Genomic DNA, 24,382 nt, shown 5'->3' on the forward strand with positions numbered 1-24,382 from the left:
TTTCATCTATAAACCTTTTCCAACCTTTATGTTCTCAATAATGTTAATGTTTTGTGATACAATTTTTACAACTTTCAAACACAGTGTTAAATACAATTTTCAAACCTCTGGCAACGCGCGGGTGACCCATTCTGGTATATATTAAATGACATGAGGTTTACTTGCACACTATCAACGAAAAATTGACGAAATTAAAACTTGAGCTTAACTCCTCAAAGATGATAAGGTTCACTCCTAAGGAATAACATAATAGTGATAGATAATTGTTTAATTATAACTGAGTGCAAAGAAGGTAAATTGAGCTACTGGCCAGCAGTGAGTAATTAACCTTCCGTTCCATGAGCTAGTTTATTAATCTAGCGCAACAAAGTGCCCATAAGGGAGAAAGAAGCAAATGACACAAAAGACACTTCTATTCCTTCATTTGCTAAGATGTTGAATAAGTTATTAGTGCCCTGTTCATCCCAGCAATGAATTTTCCATAATGTCGCCTCTTGACACCCCTGAGTTTTATTTCCAACTCGCGTCTACGTCGATTTTCACTCATGGAGATAATAGGGAGAACCAAGTAAGCAGGAGATACTTGTCTGCTCTCCATTTTTCTTCTCATTCGTGTTCTTCATTGTGGTCGTTCTAAATTCACATCAAGCCATTATAAAGATTGGGCAACCTGCACATGTGAGGGGGCCTTGTATTCAATTAAACGTTAATGATCTAATCTAGTTAGAGAGCTTTAATATATATGCTCATGTAAGAACTTGAAAAAAGTAACGAAAAGAAACTAATTCTCAAACTCTCTTCGTCTTTTCTTACTGGAAGTGCCTCTTTGACCTATAATGCCGGTGCATGAATTCAATCGCCCAGGTGCCAATGAACTTCTCAGAAGGAGTTACAGAAGGACTAAACACTCTATAGTTGCATGTTGGAACCAAAATATTGTCACTAAAACAAATCTTCACAACAAAATAAAATATGACAATCATCATGGTTACCTAGACCCATTCTTTCAACATGATCATTAAATGTCTTTGGCCCCAGTCATTTTGTCAATGCATCTGTAGTCATGCATTGTGCCTATGTGCTTATGTGCTTATGTCCTCTTCCAAGAAATCACTCCTCCAACTAAGAGGAACAAGTAACCAAGAGTTGATCTATCAACACATGTAGCAAAAGCTGAATATGAATAACCGATAACTTGTAAGTTATTAGATTTCCGATATGTGATCATATAGTATTTTGTTTCGTGCAAATATGGCATCACTTTATTTGCAGCTTTCGAGTGATCCATCTTGGATTCAACTGCAAAACTGATGTCTGATCGGCTACAAGTATGTGCATACATCACACTTCCCACAACGATGCTGAGAGAATACTCCTCTACCTTTCTCTCTAATTTCGCAAGTCCAAAAGAACTTTCTAGAAGAATAACAAGCATCTCTCTAAACGCCTCCAGCACCTTCCTAACATTAAAAAATAAATTAAATTAAATTAAAAAAAATAAATATATATATATATATATATAGATATAACATGCGAAAATTATACAAACAAAAAAAAACCTCATTAGGTCTCTCTTGCAACCTTCTCTGTTTCTCCACAAAAGCGTTCCCGCAGAGGCTTCGAGAAACCCTACCAAAGCTCTCTCTCTCTCTCCTCCTTCTCGCTCCTCCCGTCCTCAGACTCTCTGTGGATCTCCCTCGAGGTACGCTCCCTAAAACCCTAGACTTTGCATCGGATCAGATCTCTATGTGAAAATGCTGTTAGATCTGATGTAGATTTTACCGTTTCCCGATTTGGATATTTTACGCTGGGTTTAGCCTCGGTGGGGTTTTGATTAATTTAAGTGTTGAACTGCCTCACTTTCTGCTGCGATTCAATTTTTTGCTTATATCTTTTAGGGTGTCTATTTTTGGGGTTGAGCTAGATTCGGTGAATATACGATTACACTAGTTTGAGCAGATTCTGGTGATTAGATAATCATGGGGTTTATTGACTGCCTGGGTGATTAGCGTTGGTTGGAATTTGCAATCAGGATCGGTTAATTTTAATTTTTTTAAAGATTATTGTTTTGTATGTTATGCAATTTGAATGGGGACGGAGGGTTTTTTAATCCAAGATTTGCGGAGGTGTAATTTGCGGACTTATTTTTCTGTTTCCTTTAGCTACTGTATTATTTATTTCTGATACTGTAATCACCGTGAGGACGGTGAAGATATTCATCATCCGATTTTGGTTGTTTCTATGATTGAATGGTGGTTTCCCTTGTTCTTTGTTTGAACTGGTGTTGTTGATTCCACGAGTTTCAGTTGTTTAGTGTATGTGGGTTCTTGCTTGATTTGGAATTTCAGTTTCAGTTGTTTTTAGTGAATGTGGGTTCTTACTTGATTTTGAATTTTAGTTTCGGTTGTTTACTAAATGTGGGTCTTACTTATTTTCCAGATTTAAAATTCTGCAAGGATGAGCGTGGTGGGATTTGATTTTGGCAATGAGAGCGGCATTGTGGCTGTAGCCAGGCAGAGGGGTATTGACGTTGTGCTCAATGATGAGTCCAAGCGTGAAACTCCGGCCCTTGTTTGTTTTGGTGAGAAGCAGCGGTTCATTGGGACAGCTGGGGCTGCTTCAGCATTGATGAACCCTAAGAACACAATTTCCCAGATCAAGCGCTTGATTGGTAAGCAATTCTCTGATCCTGTGTTGCAGAGGGATATCAAATCATTGCCCTTTGCTGTTTCTGAAGGGCCTGATGGATATCCATTGATTCATGCCCGTTATCTGGGAGAAGCAAAGACATTTACACCTACCCAAGTTCTTGGAATGCTGTTTTCTGATCTGAAAATCATAGCCGAGAAGAATCTCAATGCAGCTGTTGTCGATTGCTGTATTGGGATTCCAGTGTATTTCACTGATCTCCAAAGAAGAGCTGTTATGGATGCAGCAAAAATTGCTGGATTGAACCCTCTTCGCTTGTTCCATGAAACTACAGCGACTGCTTTGGCTTACGGTATTTACAAGACGGATTTACCAGAAAATGACCAATTGAATGTTGCCTTTGTTGATATTGGGCATGCTAGCATGCAAGTTTGCATTGCTGGTTTTAAGAAGGGGCAGCTGAAAATATTGGCTCATTCCTTTGACCAGTCTTTGGGAGGTAGGGACTTTGATGAAGTACTGTTCCACCATTTTGCAGCAAAATTCAAGGAAGAGTACAAAATTGATGTTTTACAGAATGCAAGGGCTTGCCTTCGCCTTCGTACCGCTTGTGAGAAGTTGAAGAAGATGCTTAGTGCAAATCCTGTGGTACCTTTGAATATAGAGTGTTTAATGGAAGAGAAGGATGTTAGGGGAATTATTAAGCGGGATGAATTTGAGCAGATTAGTATTCCTATTTTGGAACGTGTGAAGGGACCTTTGGAGAAGGCCCTTCTTGATGCACAGCTTTCAATAGAGGACATTCACACAGTTGAGGTTGTCGGTTCAGGCTCTCGTGTTCCTGCTATAATCAAGATATTGACAGATTTCTTCAAAAAGGAGCCTAGGCGAACTATGAATGCAAGTGAGTGCGTTGCCAGGGGTTGTGCTTTGCAATGTGCAATTCTTAGTCCAACATTCAAAGTTAGAGAGTTTCAGGTGAGTTTAACTCTTGCTTTGTATGTGAATTTGTTTCCATTAGTTGAACCAATCGGTATGTTGTCTAACCTGCTGGCTTTTGCAAAAAATTATGTTTTGTTATTAACTAATGCTATCCCATTTAATATGAAGGTTAATGAGAGCTTCCCATTTTCAATTTCCTTGTCCTGGAAAGGTTCTGGTCCAGACGCTCAGAACGGAGCAGCTGAGAACAACCAAAATACCCTTGTTTTCCCCAAGGGAAATCCTATCCCAAGTATCAAGGCCCTTACATTTTACAGATCGGGCACTTTTTCAGTTGATGTGCAGTATGCTGATGTTAGTGATTTGCAGGCACCTGCAAAAATCAGCACATATACGGTGAGTGGCAAATTGAATATTGGATCTTAAACTTGTGCGCTCTAATTTCTCTCAACGCTATTAGGTTATCTGCCAGATATTTCCTAACATTCTACTACACTATACATGTGCAGATTGGTCCTTTCCAGTCCGTTAAAAGTGAGCGGGCAAAACTAAAGGTCAAAGCTCGCCTAAATCTGCATGGGATTGTGTCTGTAGACTCAGCAACTGTAAGATTGTTAAAAGTTAAAAGCATTTTGTGCTTCTAGATGTCTTTGGTTGATTATCTTCTTTCTAATTCTATTTGCTTTTCTTCACATGCTGTAGCTTTTGGAAGAAGAAGAAATTGAGGTTCCTGTCACAAAAGAGCAAACAAAGGAGGCTGCTAAGATGGAGACTGATGAGGCACCCAGTGATGCGGCTCCCCCAAGTACCAAAGAGACTGATGTGAACATGCAAGATGCTAAGGACACTGCTGATGCTCCGGGTGCTGAAACTGGTGTTCCCGAGTCCGGGGACAAGCCTGCGCAAATGGAAACTGATGCGAAGGTCAGTCGTCATGATTCACATGTGTTTATTCCATTTGTTATTTGTTATTTTCCTGGACCATGGGAGGGCAATATTGTTTAGCTACCCAATTTGAGTCAGCTATATGTAGACTAAGGAGATGAATAACTTATGCCTAACTTTCTATGCTTTGCTTTGATATAGTCTACTTGTGCTAAGCTTTTCGGTGATCATTCTTTTCATGTTCAATTACGTTAACTATGGGGAAGGGTTGTCAAAAGTCATCAGAATCTTTTAACTCGTATAATCTACATTTAATGTCACTACAGAGAAGAGAAGGGATGATGGACTGTACTAAGTGTTGTTTAAAAATTCAGTTTTGGAATGGTTAAATGCTATCAGTGGTTTTATTTGGTTCTGTTTGTGGGGACTGCACTCTTAATGTCTTGGTTTTTTCGATGCAGGCTGATGCTAAAAAGATAAAGGTAAGGAAAACAAACATTCCTGTGACAGAGTTAGTTTATGGAGGGATGCCACCAAATGAATTGCAGAAGGCAATTGAGAAGGAGTTTGAAATGGCCTTACAAGACCGTGTTATGGAAGAAACAAAAGACAAGAAAAATGCTGTTGAAGCATACGTGTATAACATGAGAAGCAAGGTAGTTTGCTTGTATGTTCGTGATGCATTTTCATTTTTATTTTACCATATTTTTTTGCTAAATTTCTCTTTTGTATTGCCAGCTCAATGACAAGTATCATGAATTTGTCACTGAATCCGAGAGGGAAGCTTTTATTGCTAGACTTCAGGAGGTGGAGGACTGGCTGTATGAAGATGGTGAAGATGAAACCAAAGGAGTTTACATTGCCAAACTTGAGGATCTGAAGAAGGTGAGGATTTTCTTCTTTTAATGTGTTTTGGTGAGAAGTTCTCTGTTTTCTCGTCCAACTTGATGTTGTTGGTTTTGATTCTTTTGAGCATTGGTGATTTTTTCAAATTGCAGCAAGGTGACCCCATTGAAGAGCGGGTGAAGGAGCACGCGGAGAGGGGAACAGTGATTGATCAACTTGCTTACTGTGTCAATAGTTACAGAGAAGCTGCAGCATCAAATGATGCAAAATTTGAACACATAGATCTGGCTGATAAACAGAAGGTAATGGACTCGACTTCCCCTTGCCCCAGTCTCCACCATTTCAACTCACAATATTCTTTCTGTGTTGTTTAGGTATTGAATGAGTGTGTTGAAGCCGAGGCCTGGTTAAGAGAGAAAAAGCAGCAACAGGATTTGCTTCCCAAATATGCCAACCCAGTACTCTTATCAGCTGATGTGAGACGGAAGGCTGAAGCAGTTGACAGGTACTATTTCTTGCATTGATAAATTTGTTTTCTTTGGTTAGTTGACGAACTGTTTGTCTTAGACAACAAGAGCCTATTGCTTATTCATAAAGTCTTTTGGAAGCCTTTGGGATATCTGACAGTGGTAACCTCTTCTTTTATCCACTTTTGTTGACAGGTTCTGCAGACCGATAATGACGAAACCCAAACCAGCACCAGCCAAGCCAGCTGCTCCTGAAACTCCGCCAACCCCACCTCCTCAGGGAAGTGAGCAACCTCAGGCCGGAGATGCAAATGCCAATCCCGGCCCCACAGAGAATCCTGCTGACGGGGACAATGAGGTGCCACAGGCTTTTACAGAACCAATGGAAACCGACAAGCCAGAAGCTCCCCAAAGTTCTGCGTAGTTCTGTAGAGTATCCGCCTTTCTATGGTTCTTATGGCGTTTCAGGATTTGATTCTTTAGCATAAAACACTTCCATTTTGAGCCTTAAAACGCAGTTTGGACGGAGAGGGAGAGGCCCGTGGTGTGCTAAATGAATGATATACCTCTAGGTGTAAAGCCTTTTATCTGCTTGTGGTCTTGTCAGTTTTTAATTATTGTACCGTACAATTGGTCTCTAGAATTCAGGATTTTTTGTGAAGGGTTTTGAAGAGAAATTTTGCCCTCGGGGTCTCTTTCGCCTCTTATGATGGGATGGAGACCATTAGACCTTATACTTTTTCATTCTAATCTTGTTTTTCATTTGTCATTGATACTCTTGCTTCCTATATCTTTGAATTTATCTCCAAAATTGCTCGATTTTGTTCTGCGAATCATGCATTGATGCCCTTGCGGACAGGTTTTGAAATTTATAGTAGCATTTTGTTGGCATGCGAATATGTTCGTCAAGGTTCTCTTCGATGCAGCCTTCAGTGCGCTTTCGTTGTCGCCCGGTGGAAGTGTGGGTTTTGGTCTGAGCCTGGCTTTTGGATTTCCATTCTCACCGGCAAAGATGGTTTTTGTAGTACTGAGTGACGAGATTAGAATCTTTGAAGATGGAGCACGCTGTGGATGCTAGTTAAACTACTTTTTGTATGAATTATCTTTCTAACAGAGATAAGATCATCGTTACAAGTAGGTTTAATCAAAAGTCGGTGATCACACTTCTATAACAGAGACAGGGCTGCCTATACAACTGGAACGTTCATTCTGAAGCTCAACTATTATAGCGGTAGATGGTGGTTGTATTAACAATGATTATAAGGGATGGTTGTAAAAATACTGGTTGAGAGGTAGGGATGATGGCGGAAGTGGTAGCGGTCATGTTGAGGGTAATGGGTGAATTTGGTGATGGTGATGCGAGATGGTGACAGCGGTGGTGGCTACAATGGTGAGACGATGGAAGTGGTGATGACCATGGTGGCGGGTTATGGCAATAGATAGTATGGGGGGTGATGATGCTGGTGGCGGAGGTACGTGTTATGTTGGCCATGCTAAGACGGTGGATATGGTGGTGGCGGGCTATGCTGTCTAGGGGATGGCGGTTGAGGATATGGTAGTACGACAACAGTGGTAGGGAGGTGGTGGTGTCAAAGATGGTCCAGGGGGGTGGTGATGGTGAGATGGTGGTAGTGATCTACCGTTGCATAACACTATTGAAATCACTTTAAAAGTAATTTGGGACTAGAGAGCAGTAGCAAAGGTAACAGCAACGGCAGTTCCCATTGTCTTGTCTTGGCGCTCTCCCTCTCCTGTCTCTTCCGTTCTCTGCTTTCACTCCTTCCTACCTCCTCCGTCCTTCTCTTGTCCTTGTTCAAACGACACCGGCGCGATTGCTACTTTCCTGTAACTCCGAAACCGCAGCTCCTGTCACAAGATTTTCGTTTGAAGGCCGTCCGGAACAACAGTATTTTACACGAATCATTGCACTAGTTAGCATGAGTAGAATCATCCACTCTGATCCGGAGGTGTAAATTTGGCTGCAAAACATCGTGCATTATGGTAAAATTGGTTGCGAATTCGTCTACTCTAAATTAGCATCTGGGTTTTGTTTTTTTTTTTTTTTTTTTTTTTTTTCAAATTTGTTTTTTACAAACGATGGAATAGTCTACTCTAAATTCATCTAAAATACGAGGAGGGGGATTTGAACTTTGGTGCAACTGGGTTTTGATTGAATACACTTACTGAATGTTGTGTGATAACCTGTTTCTGTGTTGTGATTAAGCAGAAAGTGAGATAGTTAAAATGTTCCAGTTGCCTAGAGCAGCATCTGGGGAAGAGCGAAACTTTCCCATGAAGTAGAAACATGTCAAGGAAGGACCCTTCAGTTTCACAAAGATTTTGAAACTTTTCAAGTGGGGGCCTGATGCAGAAAAGGCGCTGGAAGTTCTGAAGCTCAGAGTGGATCATCGATTGGTTCTCTCGGTCCTCCAGATTGATGCGGAAGTGAATGTTAAGGTTCGGTTTTTCAAGTGGGCTGGGAAGAGAAGGGGTGTCCGCCTACTGTTTGTACTTATACGGAAGTGAAAGAGAAGGGGTGTCCACCTTAAGCCTAGCTCAGGATATGAAAGAGAAGGGGTGTCCGCCTACTGTTTTTATTTATACGGAAGTGATAAAGGGGCTGGGCAGAGTGGGGAGGGTAGGCGATGCTTATGCTATATACAAAAACCTTCTGAGAGAAGGGTTGTAAGCCTGATGTTGTGCTCATGAACAATTTGATAAACAGTTTGGGAAAGGAAGGTCGTATAGAAGATGCTATTAAGATTTTCAACGAGATGTCATCTTTGCATTGCACACCTAATGTGGTGACTTATAACACTGTAATCAAAGCCTTATTTGAATCCAGAGCTCCAGCTTCGGAGGCAGCTACATGGTTTGAGAAGATGAAGGTTTAATGGTATTGCTCCCAGTTCGTTTACCTATTCAATTCTTATTTACGATTTTTGCAAAACAAATGGAGCTGAGAACGCGTTTTTGCTTCTCGAAGAGATGGATGAGAAGGGTTTTCCTCCTTGTCCAGCTGCCTATTGCAGCCTGATCAACAGTCTTGGAAAAGCAAAGCGGTATGAAGGTGCAAATGAGTTATTCCAAGAATTGAACGAAAACTGTGGTCGTTCAAGTGCTAGGGTGTATGGTGTGATGATTAAACATTTTGGGAAATGTGGGCGTCTTGATGACGCTTTGGATCTTTTTCACGAGGTGAAGAAAATCGGATGCACTCCAGACGTGTATGCTTATAATGCATTCATGTCAGGGATGATGAGGACTGATATGACAGATGAAGCACATTCCTTGCTTGCAATCATGGAAGAAAAACAGCTGCATTCCCGACCTAAACTCACATAATAACATTTTAACGGCATGCGGTTACTTATAACACTATTCTTGGTCGTCTAAGCGGAGCTGGTTTGCTTGAAGAGGCTGCAAAGCTGATGAAAGGGATTCGAAAGGATTTGAATATGATCTCATTACTTACTCATCAATTCTTGAGGCGGTTGGCAAGGCCGATGATGTTCATAAGTCTTCCTCAATGGGACCTGGTATGATATTACTTTCTCCTCTTTCACTAGTAAAATTGTTCTTATAGTTTAGTGTCGAGGCACTTGCGCTCTACATACAGCCGGTTTTAATGATTGTTTCAGATTTAGAATGGTTGGAGACTTGCTTAAGGACAAACAGAATGTAAACTCACTCGTGAGTGACTAATTCTTCTGCAGGTCATACACCCTGTTACATGAATTTCTGTTATTGTCTATAGAATTCAAACGTTCGTCGATACGTTTATGTTGTTTTCTTCTCGACAAAGGTACATAATGTTTACATACATGCAAACATATCGACAAATTACATGCATAATCAAAGTTTCATATCTTTGTGTTAATAATTCTTTATATGAGTTCCAACTTTAAAGTCTATTCCATTATTCGTTCATTGATTAGTAAGTTGGTTATGGTGTTCAAAGGATCTGCTAATCCAACTTAGGGTACGTTTCACTTTGTCACTCCTACACTAGAAAGCTAGAAAACCCAGCAAACTTGAGTTTTGAGGTGCAAGTAATCTTATGCTGCCTTAATTCCTTGATTAGGCGTTAAACCTTTTTCATTAGGGATGCATGTATAGCTTTAATTGATTTGTTCCAGCTGATATATACCTAAAAAATTCACGCAAGCCCGTTAAGCTAGGGAACATACAAAATAAGTGCAAAAAATTTCATTTCGGTAATTTTAGCTTTTCTAGTAGCGACTTTCATAAGAGGAGCGGGTAAATTATATTTTTAGCGGGAGGCCACGTCGCAAAACCCCACGTCCGTTTAGATTTTCCCAGAGCTCCATCTGTCAAGTATATATAGCTTCTTGATTGACCTTTCGTCTCTCTTCCTCTGCAAATGAGTTATCGAGGAGCTGGACAAATTCAGCCTATTACTGCTGAGAAGGGTAGCAATTTGATGTTCCTCATCAAGCCATCTAACGTTCCAAACCGAGTATTTGCAATTTCGTATTCGAGCTATCTACACTCCCAACTAAATATTTACAATTTTTTGTGCTCTCACAAGCGTGGAGTGCAGCCGGCTGCCCGAGGAGTGTTAGAAGAACAGGCCCGGAGGTGGTGAAAGGGAGAAATGAAAGACATTATATGAAAACGAACACTCGAAAATTAGTTGTTTTCAATTTTTCGCGTCATTACATATACGTTCCCTTCACATTTTTTCACCGTCACTCTGTCACCCATGCATCTATAACACGAATGAAAACTAAAAACTAAAAATTAAAAACGAAATTGTTATTCGATAGGCCCTTATCATATCACTCCAATCCCATGATTTCCAACTCAAACTGGAACAAAAGGGAAACAAAGGAGGCAACCCAGTTGTAACTCGAAATATTTAATTTCTAATTACCATATCTGATACAAAATCAACAACTTATTTCCTCAAAAGAAATACAAGGGGATAAAGTCTTCCCCAATTGATACAACAACAGCTTGCAGTTAACATAACCCATTAATATTACAGATAGATACCGATATTACCCGCTAGCATTTTCGGCAGAGTTATCATTCTCCTCGTCATCGCCCTGCTGTATTTTCGCTATCTCAGCCTGCGCTCTCTCCATAATCTGCCTCTTCTGCTGTTCCAAGTCTCTGTGGAAATCCATCCTCATCTTCTCTAGTTCCGCCATCTGCTTCCTTTTACTCTTTTCAATCTTCTCATATATGTCGCTGAACTTTTGAATGGAATCAGCAAGCAATCTAAAGGAACCCCGATCATCATTCTCCCTTCCATACCTTCTCTTCTTGGGTGGTAGCCCATCTGAATCGTCATCCCCTCCCTCAGATGATTCAGAATTCCCTGGACTATCCCTCATCTCATCCAACCCATTTGCACGGTTTAAATACACTTTAGGGTTCATGAAAACATACTCCCCTGAGTCCAAACCACAAGAGAGGCCTGCTTGCTGTTGTAGCGATGACATCAACATATCCATCTTTGTGAAGTAAACCCACTTACTAGTGGCACCACCAGACTCTGCGAACTTGGCCCTCTCCTTCTTGTACTTTTTCTTCAATGTATCCAACCGATTGCGGCATTGTGTGTCTGTCCTTTCAATCTTGGACACCTCTGATACTTTCTCTGCAACCTCTTGCCACTCCTCAGAGCGAAGACTCTTTTTTCCACGTTGAAGGAACCGGTCACCCCAGGCATCTAGTAACACAAAAGTCTCACGTTCAGTCCAATCTGTAAGCGCATTCCGACCACCAATTGATTGTCTTGGAGCAGAGGGTGCGGCAGCAGAAGGAGGAGGAGGAGCTGGCAAACGAGGAGCAAATTCATAACTTGAAATCAAACTCTTTAACTTACGCTTCTTTGGGTGCGTTTTCAAATCATCATCATCCAGCCTTCTAACCATCATCTTATTATCCTCTTCATCATCCTCATCCTCTTCATCATCACTATCATCCTCGTGATCATCATCCCCAACACCTTTATGAACAGAAGGATAGCCATTTTGACCATTGTTATCTTCTTCTTCCTCACCCAATTCTTCATCGTCATCAGTCTCATCTTCCTCCTCATCATCGGCATAGTCATTACCGACTGGCCTAGGATATGGAACACCACCACGAGCAGGAAGCTTTTGGCGTTGTGAAGAACCATAGCCCTGCTGGTGATTCCCACCATACAGGTTTGGAGGATACCTTGTGTCATCTTCGGTGTCATCCATTTCAGCACGAACTCAAGATTAACAACAAAACAACCACAAAGAAGATAACCCAGAAAGACTCTAGTTCCTAGTTCGAAACAACCAGTTTTGCCATTTCGGGATTAAGCTCCATACACCCCCATTATTCTTTTTCCCCTTTGGATTCTAAATCCAACCAACAACTTCTCCTTCATAGAACTAAACTAGCTCCAAATCAGCATTTCGTTTAAAAAAAACACGAAAACAGCAAACCCCACTAGCTCCAAATCAGCATTTCGTTTTAAAAAAAACACGAAAACAGCAAACCCCACATCAAAATCTTCCTCAAAACAGCCTATTGCCCAAAGAAAATCACAATCAGAGAATATATAACACACTTAGGTCAACAAAATTGGGAAGTAAACCTAAACCCCATCAACCTTCTAGTTAAAATTTACCAAATTTATTTTCCCAAACGTGTGAAATCTAAAAACAAAAACAAACCCATGATTCAATTTTCAAAGATTCTTGAGCTAAATTCAAATTCCAGGAGTTTCAAAAACGAGAAATGAATGAAACCCTTAGCTCTTACCTCAAATTCCAAACTTCCCCCGAAATTTGTTGGGTGGAAAGCCAAATTGAAGCTTTAACTCGACATCTGCTAAAAATTTGCAATCAATTGTGTCTCTTTTGGGGAAACTGAGATGGGAAGAAGAGAAAGACAAGAAGGCTGAGAGAGAGGGAGTAAAAGATTTGGGGATTAAAGAAGGTCACAGCATCTGCACGCGGCACGCCTTACTGCCTGGTACGTTATTTTTCCTGCGGTGCAGAACCGTTATTGTTGTATTCAGGTGGGCTGGGCCTTGCGGATTTGGGCTTCTTGTAGTTGTGAGTAAAGCTCTTATTTTGATTTGAGGTATTCCTCGGTTTGTTTTCGAACTTGTATAGAGCTGTTAATTTTTTCTCAAAACTTTACTTTTAGCTAATTTTTCATTGAACTTTTATAATTGGCCAATTTCTCCTAGAACTTTAACTTCAAGCAATTACCCCCTAAAATTTTATAAATAGCCAATTTCTCCCCTAGCGTTAGATTTTAAAATTTTTCATCCAATTTTTCATTATTGTCCCAATACAATTGTCATGTGTTGTCTCGTGGTGAAAATAGATGGAAAGTTGGATGAAATTTTTTAAAATCTAGCATCAAGGGGAGAATTGACTATTTATAAAAGTTCGGAGAGATAATTGGCTAAAATTAAAGTTCAGGGGAAAAATTAACAGCTCTATACAAGTTCAGGAGGCATATTGACAAATATGCCTTTGATTTTTACCCATTTTTGGTTTGAAAATTTTCCCAACTTTGGAAATTTGGAAAAAAAAATGTCATTTTCTCGAGGTTTGGAGAAGAGATGGCTTAGCTGTGGGTTTTCTAGATGTTAGTGATACTTTTAATCGTGTCAAATTTTTTTCTTGTGGGTTTACGTCTTTTGTTGGTATCTCATGATAAAGTTGGTGCGATCTTATCTCTAAGTACTTGACATATTCATTGGCAGTTTTGTGTTCATAGTTTTTATAGGAGTGGTCACTAACTGGTTTATGTGCAGTTTCTCTTTGAAAATGGTGCTGCTTGTATCCGATTCAAAGAGAGGGTGCTCCCTTACTAGTCGCATTGGTAGTTTTGTGCACAAAAAAAATCTCTTCTGTGACAGGAAATGAAGATATTGAATATTTAGTTGCCAGAATTGAAGATTTTCCTACTTGGCATTTTCTCATCGGTTCACCTACAAAGTAACTACCTTAGCCTTCCCTTGTCACTTATCATGACAAAACGGGTGGACTTCCAACCTTACTTTTCATGAGATAGACTATTGCATTTAGAATATAGCAAAATTCAAAATTCATTAGGATCAAACTTGCTATCACTGCATTACAGCAGGCAATGCTGTTAAATTATTACTTTTTCTGAAGAAGGAAATGAACAAAATAAAACTAACATGATTGTTTACTAACATAAACTCCCAAGATCACTACAATTGCAAATGTTCTATCATGATATACATTATTTATTCGAAGAAAGGGAAAAAAAAATCCTCTTATGGTAGTGTTTGAGCCCAAAATAATATTGTTGGGCCGAGTGTAGGTTTATACTCGGCCCAAAGCCATATCAAAAGTACTATGGGCTGCTTGATGATTCCGGGCCATTTAGCAGGGATGGTCGAGTCCTATCACAAGAAGGAGTAGTTCAGATAAGCAAAGAGGGTTGAGGAAGTCCTGGTGCAATTAGGATTCTCGACCAACAATGAATAAAGCCCCAAAAAGAGGTGAGTTCAAAGTCCTAACGGGAGTAGGGTTGTTCGAAGCAAAGTTGGAACGAAACAAGAACTCCCAAACCAGATATGAGTTTAATTCGATCTCAAGAAGGAGTTGGTGCTATAAATACAAGACATCATGCAACAATTGAGGACCCCCAATTCAACACACAATTGCCCTGCGCAAAACCTCTCAAACAACTTGAGATTTTTATTTTCTTTTTCTCGCCGACACACCTTCAGTTTGGATAAACAGCACTGTGGAGGCAACCAGCGAACACCTTCAGTTTGGATAAATAGTACTGTTGCCATAGAATCAGTCGACCAAGGAGCATCTTCAGTTTGGATAAACAGCACTGCGTCGAGGCCGACTGGTTACCTATCCAAGTCTCGACCGAGAAGGGTTTTCGAATCCTTGTTGGCAGAGGTCATCTTATTAGCCTTCTCAGCGAAGTAAGATGTTACAAGCTACCACATTCGGCATACTAGATGCCGAGTGATTTTATGATTAGATACTCATAAGTGAGTTTCAGAGTTCGGCATTCTGACGGTGATTTTATGATTAGATACTCACAAGTGAGTTTCAGAGTTCGGCATTCTGACGACCAAACCATATTCACCATCAAGACATACATCACCTTTGAATATTTGTGTCCGTATAGTCTGGTGTCGATTCGACGTGCTTATACTCTTACGAATATAATCACGGTGACCGAATCGGGTGTCGACGATTTGTGAACTTCGCAGAACTAGCAGCCTTGTCTTCAGGCTCTAGGACCCGAAGACCGAGAATGTTCCTTCCTCGGTCGCAGTCGCAAGGTAAAGAAGTCAACAACGCGCTCAATGCAACATCAACAACTTTTACTCCTCGGCCGAGCTCGGCCGACGAGTTGACATGCCCCGCATTCAACCTAAGGACTTAGTTAGCTTATTAGTTACTCGGCCTGCGCGCCGCGTAGGTTTTTTAATTTTTAGAGTCAACAGGTAGGAAAATGAGTTAGAATAAAACTAAGTTAAGTGTTCAATACTCTTTTATTATAATAAAAAAATGAAACAAGGAACACTCTGAGAAAAATCTTTGCATGCCTATTGAAGATGAGGCGATAATGAGTGAAGCAAAATTAATCAGAGTATGTACTTGAAATTGGATAAGGTAATACATTAGTTATACGATCAGGGTCATCCAATAAATTGGTATCGAACTCACTATTTTCAAGAATCACATATAGTTAATAAGAAGAGTTCTAGACGATAACACTAACTATGTCGTCATAAATAAATAATTAAAAGGCTTAAATGTCAAAATGCTCCCTGTGTTATAGCTATATGGCAAATTTAATCTCTGTGTTTTTTATTTGGCTAATTTAGTCCTCCTGTTTGTCTCTATTAGCCAATGAAGGATATTTCATTCAATCTCTTTTTAAAAATTCATAAAAAAAATCATATGAGAAATAATTACCCTTTCCCTTTACAGAAATATACAAATCAATGAGAAATAATACATATAAGAAATAAAACTTCTAATCTGAAAAATGATTAAGGTTGTGGCATAGAAAAGTGGGGGTAAAAATGTTAGGGAGGAGGTCCGAGAATTGGAAGGAGAATAATTTTTTTTTTTAATTTTAATTTTATTTAATTTTAAATATTTTAAATCAAATAAATTATAACTTAACAAATAAGTTTATAATAGGAAAAATTACACATAGAGTATACCTTTAATACTTAATTGTATATTAAGGCAACACTTTTTCAACATTTTAAGGAGAGACTAAACATTTTAAGGAGAGACAAAGTTAACACATGTGAAAATGATGGATTTGGATCCTCGCCAGATCCCCTCCCTGGGGATTCTAGAGATCAACACACGTGAACCGTTGATCAAAAATCATGTGGCCCCAATTAAATGCTTTTTATATTTTTAAAAGTAAAGTAGTTTCGTTTTGCGTGAAAAATATAAAAAAGAACAAAATTGTGACCGCACGATTTTTTATCAATGGTCCACATGCGTTGATCTCTAGGATTCCCTAGGAGGGGATCTAGCAATGATCCAAATCCAAAAATGATACTATTGCCTTTTTTTTTTCTCTAGAATGTAGGTTACAAAATTACCCTTTACAGGAAAAAGTCTTTTTCACACTTATATCTCTTCAACCATTCCTCATTTCTCTCTATTTCTCTCTTCAAGGAATATTGGTTCCATTTAATTATTCAATTTAATTATTCAAATGAATGAATGAACTTGTGGATCTACGACCTCTACCCGGTTTACCATCTCATTCCCATTCCTAGTTGGACAATTAAAGTTCCCATCTAGTTTTAATTATTTGATAGACGGGGTATAATTCCCTTCTTTTTTCTCTTGTCAAATTAAATGTTCCTTGAAATTGGATTGAAGGATGTTCTTACTGCTTTATAGTATATGATATTCAAATCAAACTGATTTATCATAGATAACCTTCCATTGACCAATTTAAGATGAGTTTCAAATCAAACAAATTAGAAGACCTTTACCTTTCTTTAAAGTCAAATTTGTAAGATGAAAAAAAAAAAAAAAACAAGAACTAGATTTTGGAAATGAAAATTTATTTAACACACCTACAACTTAATAAACCAAAAGATGAATTAGGGAAATTTGTAAACATTGACATTTATTGAAGACGAGTTGAACTGATCGACAAAAATGGTCGAAGATGGGTATTGTTATAAAAAACAATCGATGATGGGTTGAATTGATTCTGTAAAATAATCGAGGAATGGTTAAACTGATTTTGTAGAAACGTTGAACTGGTTCAGCAAAAATGGTCGAGGACGAGTTAAACTAATTCTGCAAAAACGTTGAACTGATTCTGAAGAAATGGTGGAGGACAGGTTGAACTAATTTAGCAAAAATGGTCAAGGATGGGTTGAATTGCATTAAACTAATTCTGCAAAAACAGTTGAGGATGGGTTGAAGTAATTCTGAAAAGATGGTCGATGACGGGTTGAACTAGTTCTCCAAAAACAATCAAGGACAAGTTGAACTGATTCTGCAAAAATAATCAAGGATGGGTTGAATTGTAGGAGGATGGGTTGAATTGATTATACAAAAACGGTCAAAGATGGGTTGAACTGATTCTGCAAAAACGGTCGGGTTTGATTGAACTGATTTTGCATAAATGGTCGACGACGGGTTGAACTGATTCTACAAATACGGTTGATGACTTGTTGAATTGATTATGCAAAAATGGTCGATGAATGATTGAATTGATTCTGCAAAAATGGTCGAGGATGGGTTGAATTGATTATAGTAGTAAAGGATACAAATTGATTCTGTATATAGTTTCAAAACTGATTCTGCAAAAATAGTCGAAGACGGGTTAAGCTTATGGCACATTAATTTTGTTGGAGTTATGAGGACTGAGTTTTATTAATAGCCCTAAAGCCTTTAGAGGTATGGCTGATATTTTAAAACATTGTTTCTATGTTATAGGGCTAGGCTATAATTGTTTTTATGTTTTTGTCTCTCTTTGACATGTTTAAAAACTAATGGAGTTTCTTGAAATACAGTAAAAGTTTTTGTCTCTATATGTAAAGCTCCCGACCAAATTGGCTAAATTGAAAACATATGAACTAAATTGACCTAATTAAAAATTATTGTTTTATATTAAAAATGATAATAAAATTAAAAATGGGTAATGTTAGGAAAATGATCTTTTTAAATCGAATTTTGTAAATTAATATGAAGTGATTATTGATGATTAGATTATTACTTCATTGTTAATTAACGTAATTATTTCATATTAGTCACAATTCACTTAATTTACAAATCAGCCATAAAGACACCACTGAAACCGAAAAACTGAAATAAAAAAAGAGCAAAAGCTCTGCCTCAGAGTGCTCAACATTCTATCCCTTTAATCCCAACCAGGCCAGAGGCAAACAAATCAATCAATCAAGAAACACAAGCAATGGGCTTTCTGATGGGGAGCTCTTGCTTTTTGCACTCTCCCCTCTCCCTCTCTCCTTTCCCCTCTTCTTCTTGTTCTTCCTCTCACCCCATTTTCCTGTGTTCCACCTCTAGGAGTGCAGAGACGAGGAGGACGGTGGTACCAATGGCGTCCCTGCGCCAGGAGGACTCGAACGACGGTGTGTGTAGCATGAGGAGGGCTATTCTGTTTGTGGGTATTTCAGTTCTTCCACTCTTGCAGCTCAGGGCCACTGCTCTTGAAGGCTTGGCCACTAGTAAGTTGAACTGTCATTGTGATTCAAATTGGTTTCTTTCTTCTTGATGGGTGGGATTGGAGATCATGAAATTTTTGGGAAATGGAAATTGGAAAATTTTCATTGTAATCGTATTTTTTAGGCAAAAAGCTTATTGGGTTTGTTAATTGTTTGCCATTTTAAAGATTTGGGTTTGTTGCAAATAGTCTTTTAAGAAACATATTAGAATTTGAATGAGTTCTTCTTATTCTTTACAAAAGGATATTACTTTTCTGTTCGAAGTGACTGGTGAGTGTTGACTCAAGATTCTGTAAATGGATTAGGGGTTTTGATAATGCAGTTTAAGTTTAAGGGTTTCTATTGCCAATAAAGATTGAAAATCTGATTGTGATTAGGCAATTCCAGCTAGATTCTAGAATGGTTATGGTGTATTTCCTTTGCACTGTATCAAGTGGGAAGTTTCTACTTGTAAACATAAGTGATTATAATCTGTAAGATTGTCTTGGGGTTTGGGGTTTAGGGTTTAGGGTGGTAGAAGAGTGTAGAAACACAGGTAAACGAGGATGTATGGTGCACTAGTGTTATGGATTGTCTTGTCCCAAATGCGCCATATTGAAAGTTTGAAACAAATAGTGTATCGTTGGATAGTTTATAAGCCCTTGGACACCCTTCCCTTACAAGATGGTTTTGTAAGGGTAAGTTCTACCCCTCATTCATGACTTTGAATGCTTAATCAGGACTAAACAGAAAATCTGACATGTTCTAGGTTGTTTTAAGCTTGTTTAGTTTGTTAGTTAAACTTAATGCCAGGCCAGCTCCATAAATTTATTGTCAGATCAGCTGTTCTGCAAGTCAGTTTCTTCTTTTAGCAACTCAAAATAGCAGCAGAATTTGCGTAGTTTGGCAGATTAGCTAGGCACAGCACAAGTCCTGCCCCAAGTCATCCAGGTAATTTAAGTGAGAAATCGATGATATCCCAAAATTTAGTCCATTTTCTTTAATGGTTGAATACTAAGTGGGGGCATTAATGGGCCTAAAAGACATCTTTCATGTTGAGTATGTGCAATATGTGGATTGGTATGGGTAGTCATGTTGGATTTTTAGTTTCTTTGTTCATCATTTTGCCAACCAAACTAAGGGAAAGGGATGCAGACAAGCAGAATTTAAGTAGAGTTCCACAAAACACAGTTCATATCCTTTAAATGTGCAAAGTTGGGATATATGTGCGGATCCTATTAATTAGGCAATAATATTTCAAAGGTAGTTTAGGGTATTTACAAAACCTTCTCTTTATATATTCCTTTTACGAAGATTCTTACAATGTGCTGCATTTTTAGTTTTTCCTTAACATGGACGGGTGTTATTATAAATTATTATCTTTTGTGACAAGTTTCCATCTTGTTTCATGCGGTTTATGCATTAGTTCCTTTATTTCCTTTTTTTTTTTTTTCCAGAAGAAAGTGAGCTAAAGACACCAGACGGGAGTAAAAACACAGAGGTACAAAGAAGCTACGAATGTCTACTAGACTCACTAAAAAAATCTGTATTTAATATCTTTCTTTTTATTTTGTTAATTGTTTGTTATAAGGCTTCATGTTCTAAAGTGAGTTATTCATTGAACAGGAAGCACCTCAAACAAATGCAGCACCAAATCCCGTTTTGTCTCTCCTGAATGGCATTGGTATTTTCAGTTCTGGTGTCCTTGGTGCGCTGTATGCATTGACTCAGTCAGAAAAGAAAGCCACTGATGCCATAGTCGAATCTGTAAGTCTCTATTCAATTCCACAGAAAAAGCTTTTCTTTACATGCTGAGACAACACAGACATACCACAGATGCTGACGGGAGTCTAGTCTCTTTGAAAAGGAACTTCAAAATGTACAAAAAAAATAATGCGTCTTTTAACTTGTTTCCCAATCTTGTGTTCTATTCAAGTAAATATTTTTAGATGCTTTGTTTGATTTAACCCACATTTAATTTGGTTGAAAATGCACAGATGAAGACCATGCTGAACGAAAAGGAAGCTGCTATTGTTTCATTGGGGAAGAGCTATGAATCAAAGTTACTAGGTGAACAGGAAGAACGGAGCAAGCAACTTGCAAAGGCAAAGGAAGAGCAGAATTCTCTAACAAGCCAACTGAGTTTGGCAAAAAGTACAATTGCAAGCTTAGGAAAGGAGTTAAATGGTGAAAAGAAGTTGCTTGAGGGGCTTAAAATTCAAATTGACAGTCTTAAAACCAACCTTTCCAAGGCCGGAGAAGAAAAGGTAGTACTTGAAGAAAATTTCAAGGAAAAGCAAAACTCAATTGAAGTCTTACAGGGAAGGATTGATTTGCTCAATTCACAAATCAAGGATAAAGAAAATAATGTCCGAAGTCTTGGCTCTTCTCTAGCCGAAAAAGATTTGGAGTTGAGGGACTTGAAAGCTACCTACAATCAAAGGATGGATGAACTAATGAATGCACTTTCAGATAGTCAAATGTTGAAAGATGAACTCCTGAAAAATCAAAAGGAATTAGAATTGAAGAATTCCTCTCTCGATGAACTGAATGCAACAGTTAGTTCTTTAACTTCTGAATTAGATGATTCGAAGAGGGAGTTTGATGCTATTCAGGAGGAATACAATAATCTGAAAACATCCTCCTGTAGAAAGGCAGATTTGGATGCTAAGCTTTTGGTAGAAAAGGAAGAGAAATTTCAGCAGCTAAAGGAAAAGCTTGAACTTGCTCTGAATGACACAAGTAGAAACAAAGAAGTAATTGTTGATTTGACCCGAGAGAAGGAAAACTTGAAGGAACTTCTGGATAGAGAACTGGAAATTGAAACGAATTTGAAACATGAACTCCAGAGCACTCAGGAAGCTCTTGCAAAATCAAGAAGTGAAGCTTCCAATCTGGAAAATCAATTAAAACAGTCAAAAACTTTGTACACGGAACTTGAAGCTGAGATCTCTAGGGTTCGGGCCGAGTTTACTGGAGTTCGGGAATCACTGCAGAGGACCCTTGATGAGGTGACGTTAAGTGGTGATGCGGTTGCTGGTGAGCTTTCTGCAGCAAAAGAACTTCTGAAGAATACAAATGAGGAGCTGCAAGTTCTGTCCCATGAACTAACAGTTGCTGCAGAAAAACGTGATAGCCTGCAGGAGGAATTGGTTGATGTCTACAAAAAAGCTGAAAGAGCTTCAAGTGATCTAAAAGAAGAAAAGGAGCTAGTTTCTTCTTTGAAAAAAGAAGTTAAAACTTTGGAGAAACAGATTTTGAAGGACAAGGAGTCTCGGAAATCTCTTGAAACAGACCTGGAAGAGGCTACCAAAGCACTGGATGAGATGAACCGAAATGCAATGGTGCTTTCCCAAGATTTAGAGAGGGCTAATTCTCTAATTTCTAGCCTTGAAGATGAGAAAGAGGTTGTTTACAATTCCCTAACAGAGCATAAGATTGCGTCCAAAGAGGCCCGAGAAAACATGGAAGATGTCCACAATCTTGTCATGAGACTAGGCGAGGAAAGGGAGGGTCTGGAGAAGAGAAGCAAAAAATTGGAAGAGGAATTGGCATCTGCCAAGGGTGAAATATTGCGGCTAAGAAGTCAAATAAATTTGTCAAAAGATGTTGTAAATAATCAGCAACCACCGGAAGAGGCTGAAGAGCCTGTCACTGTTACTCCAAGACGTGGTGGTGGTAGGAGGAAAAAGGCTGCCGAGTAAAGATAGTGAAGTGTTTTAATTGCGGTAATCTTCTTTTCCTGATTATTTTGAATCTTCCTGTACCATCATCCTTTGAAGCCAGTTGTTCTTTGGCTCTCTCCTCTTGGACTTCAAAAATTTTCCCCGATATCAAATGCATTATACAAGTAGGACGCTGAGGGAGTAGTGAAGTTGATTTGTGTGTAACACAGATCTTGAGTCTGAATGTGATTCCCTTGTACACACATGTTCAGTGTATAGTATCGATCGTGGAGTTCAGTGGATTTATAGAAGATTCAATATTCAATATGTTCTTACAAGTTTCTGCATCTCTAATTGAGTATCTGTATGAATAGATTGTACTTGAGGACGAGGTTCTCAGATTATCTGTGTTTAACTTGAAAATCCCTACACAACCTTACTTATCCAATGCACGATTGTTTGTTTTCGTTTTTCCTAACTTGACATTTATGCTCTAGACTAGGCAGCTCAATCCAGAAAATTACCAACTGTTTCTGCTGCGTTGTGATTCTGGAGATATGGAATTAAAATCCAATGGAAATAATTACATCCACAAATTGAATCATGTGAGAATAAAGTGGGTGGTGATTAAACTGAACTGTAGGTAATTCACAAAAGTTTATATTTTTTGTTATTTACCAAATTGGTTCTTAAGATTGGCATAACTTCTTATTTTGATCATTTGACAATGAAAACAGATATAAGTGGTCTTATGAGCTTGTCCACGGCAAATCATTTTAGTCCTTCCGTGAACGACCATGTGACCACATTTTTCAGGGTATTTTTGACAAACCAACTCCTCTACCTAATGAAGATATTAACAATTTTTTAACAAAATGACCAAAATAATTTACGATGGACAAACTCAAATACCATTCCTATCAATTTTCATTGTCATGCTAAAGTGAAAAGTTATATTCTATGATGGACAAACTCAAGGCACATTCCTATCAATTTTCATTGTCATGCCAAAATGAAAAGTTATGTCAATCTCAAATACCATTTTGGGTAAAAAAAAAAAAAAAAAAGAAAAAAAAAGGCTTTTTATCCAAAATGGTCCCTAAGATTTGCATAACTCCTCACTCTAGTCCCTAAGATTTGAAATCGATATAATTGGTCTCTGAGTTTGTCCATAATCAATCATTTTGATCATTCCATGAAAAATCTCCATAAAATAAGAATAAAATGACAAAAATACCCTTAATTTTTGTCAAATAATTTTGGCATTGTTTATTATATTGAGGGTAATTTTATCATTTTGATCCTTATTTAACATAATTTTTCAACGAGGGACCAAAATGATTGATGGTGGACAATCTCAGAGCACTTCTATTGATTTCAAATCTCAAAGATCAAAATGAGGAATTAGGTAAATCTTTGATATCATTTTGGCTAAAAAGCCAATAAAAAATAAAAGCACACAGATAACGCAGAGTGATCCCTTCTAGTGGAAGATAAAACAAAACAAAGGTTGGAGTTGTTGGATTTGGATCCTTTCCTGAGCAGGGGATTCGAATTCTTCTGAACCAATAACACGGGCCGTTGAATTTTTATCCAACGGCTACAACAAAATGCTATTAAAAAAAAGTGACATGCAGCTGCTATTTCCATGAAACAAAAAATTAAGTAAATGTACAAATAAAGTGTTGTTTGAAGCGATATAATTGGTCTCTGAGTTTGTCCATAATCAATCATTTTGATCATTCCATGAAAAATCTCCATAAAATAAGAATAAAATGACAAAAATACCCTTAATTTTTGTCAAATAATTTTGGCATTGTTTATTATATTGAGGGTAATTTTATCATTTTGATCCTTATTTAACATAATTTTTCAACGAGGGACCAAAATGATTGATGGTGGACAATCTCAGAGCACTTCTATTGATTTCAAATCTCAAAGATCAAAATGAGGAATTAGGTAAATCTTTGATATCATTTTGGCTAAAAAGCCAATAAAAAATAAAAGCACACAGATAACGCAGAGTGATCCCTTCTAGTGGAAGATAAAACAAAACAAAGGTTGGAGTTGTTGGATTTGGATCCTTTCCTGAGCAGGGGATTCGAATTCTTCTGAACCAATAACACGGGCCGTTGAATTTTTATCCAACGGCTACAACAAAATGCTATTAAAAAAAAGTGACATGCAGCTGCTATTTCCATGAAACAAAAAATTAAGTAAATGTACAAATAAAGTGTTGTTTGAAG

At 38.3% G+C, this 24,382-nt stretch overlaps 3 protein-coding genes and 1 pseudogene across 4 annotated transcripts; 3 read left to right on the top strand and 1 right to left on the bottom strand.

The window, feature by feature from the left end:
- The first annotated feature begins 1,569 nt into the window (after positions 1-1,569).
- Positions 1,570-6,558, top strand: LOC137739492 (heat shock 70 kDa protein 15-like). Its single transcript, XM_068479078.1, has 10 exons — positions 1,570-1,702; positions 2,440-3,627; positions 3,760-3,987; positions 4,101-4,196; positions 4,294-4,515; positions 4,938-5,132; positions 5,215-5,361; positions 5,475-5,624; positions 5,697-5,827; positions 5,985-6,558. Exons 2-10 carry the CDS (start codon positions 2,458-2,460, stop codon positions 6,211-6,213), a joined length of 2,568 nt encoding a protein of 855 aa, XP_068335179.1. The 5' UTR covers positions 1,570-1,702; positions 2,440-2,457; the 3' UTR covers positions 6,214-6,558.
- Positions 6,559-8,238: 1,680 nt separating this feature from the next.
- Positions 8,239-9,375, top strand: LOC137740622 (pentatricopeptide repeat-containing protein At3g16010-like; annotated as a pseudogene).
- Positions 9,376-10,813: 1,438 nt separating this feature from the next.
- On the bottom strand, positions 10,814-12,010 carry LOC137740623 (trihelix transcription factor ENAP1-like). The gene has a single exon (XM_068480460.1). The coding sequence runs from the start codon at positions 12,008-12,010 to the stop codon at positions 10,814-10,816; it is 1,197 nt and encodes a 398-aa protein (XP_068336561.1).
- Positions 12,011-18,125: 6,115 nt separating this feature from the next.
- LOC137739658 (MAR-binding filament-like protein 1-1) lies at positions 18,126-22,467 on the top strand. 2 transcript variants are annotated; one of them, XM_068479311.1, is made up of 4 exons: positions 18,126-18,495; positions 19,929-19,972; positions 20,098-20,238; positions 20,469-22,467. In XM_068479311.1, exons 1-4 carry the CDS (start codon positions 18,222-18,224, stop codon positions 22,173-22,175), a joined length of 2,166 nt encoding a protein of 721 aa, XP_068335412.1. In that variant the 5' UTR covers positions 18,126-18,221; the 3' UTR covers positions 22,176-22,467. The 2 variants fall into 2 exon arrangements, with proteins under 2 accessions (XP_068335412.1, XP_068335413.1); XM_068479312.1 differs by having other exon boundaries at positions 19,932-19,972.
- Positions 22,468-24,382: the final 1,915 nt, after the last annotated feature.

Source organism: Pyrus communis, chromosome 7 (assembly GCF_963583255.1).
Source record: "Pyrus communis chromosome 7, drPyrComm1.1, whole genome shotgun sequence".
In the NCBI taxonomy this organism is placed as follows: Eukaryota; Viridiplantae; Streptophyta; class Magnoliopsida; order Rosales; family Rosaceae; genus Pyrus; species Pyrus communis.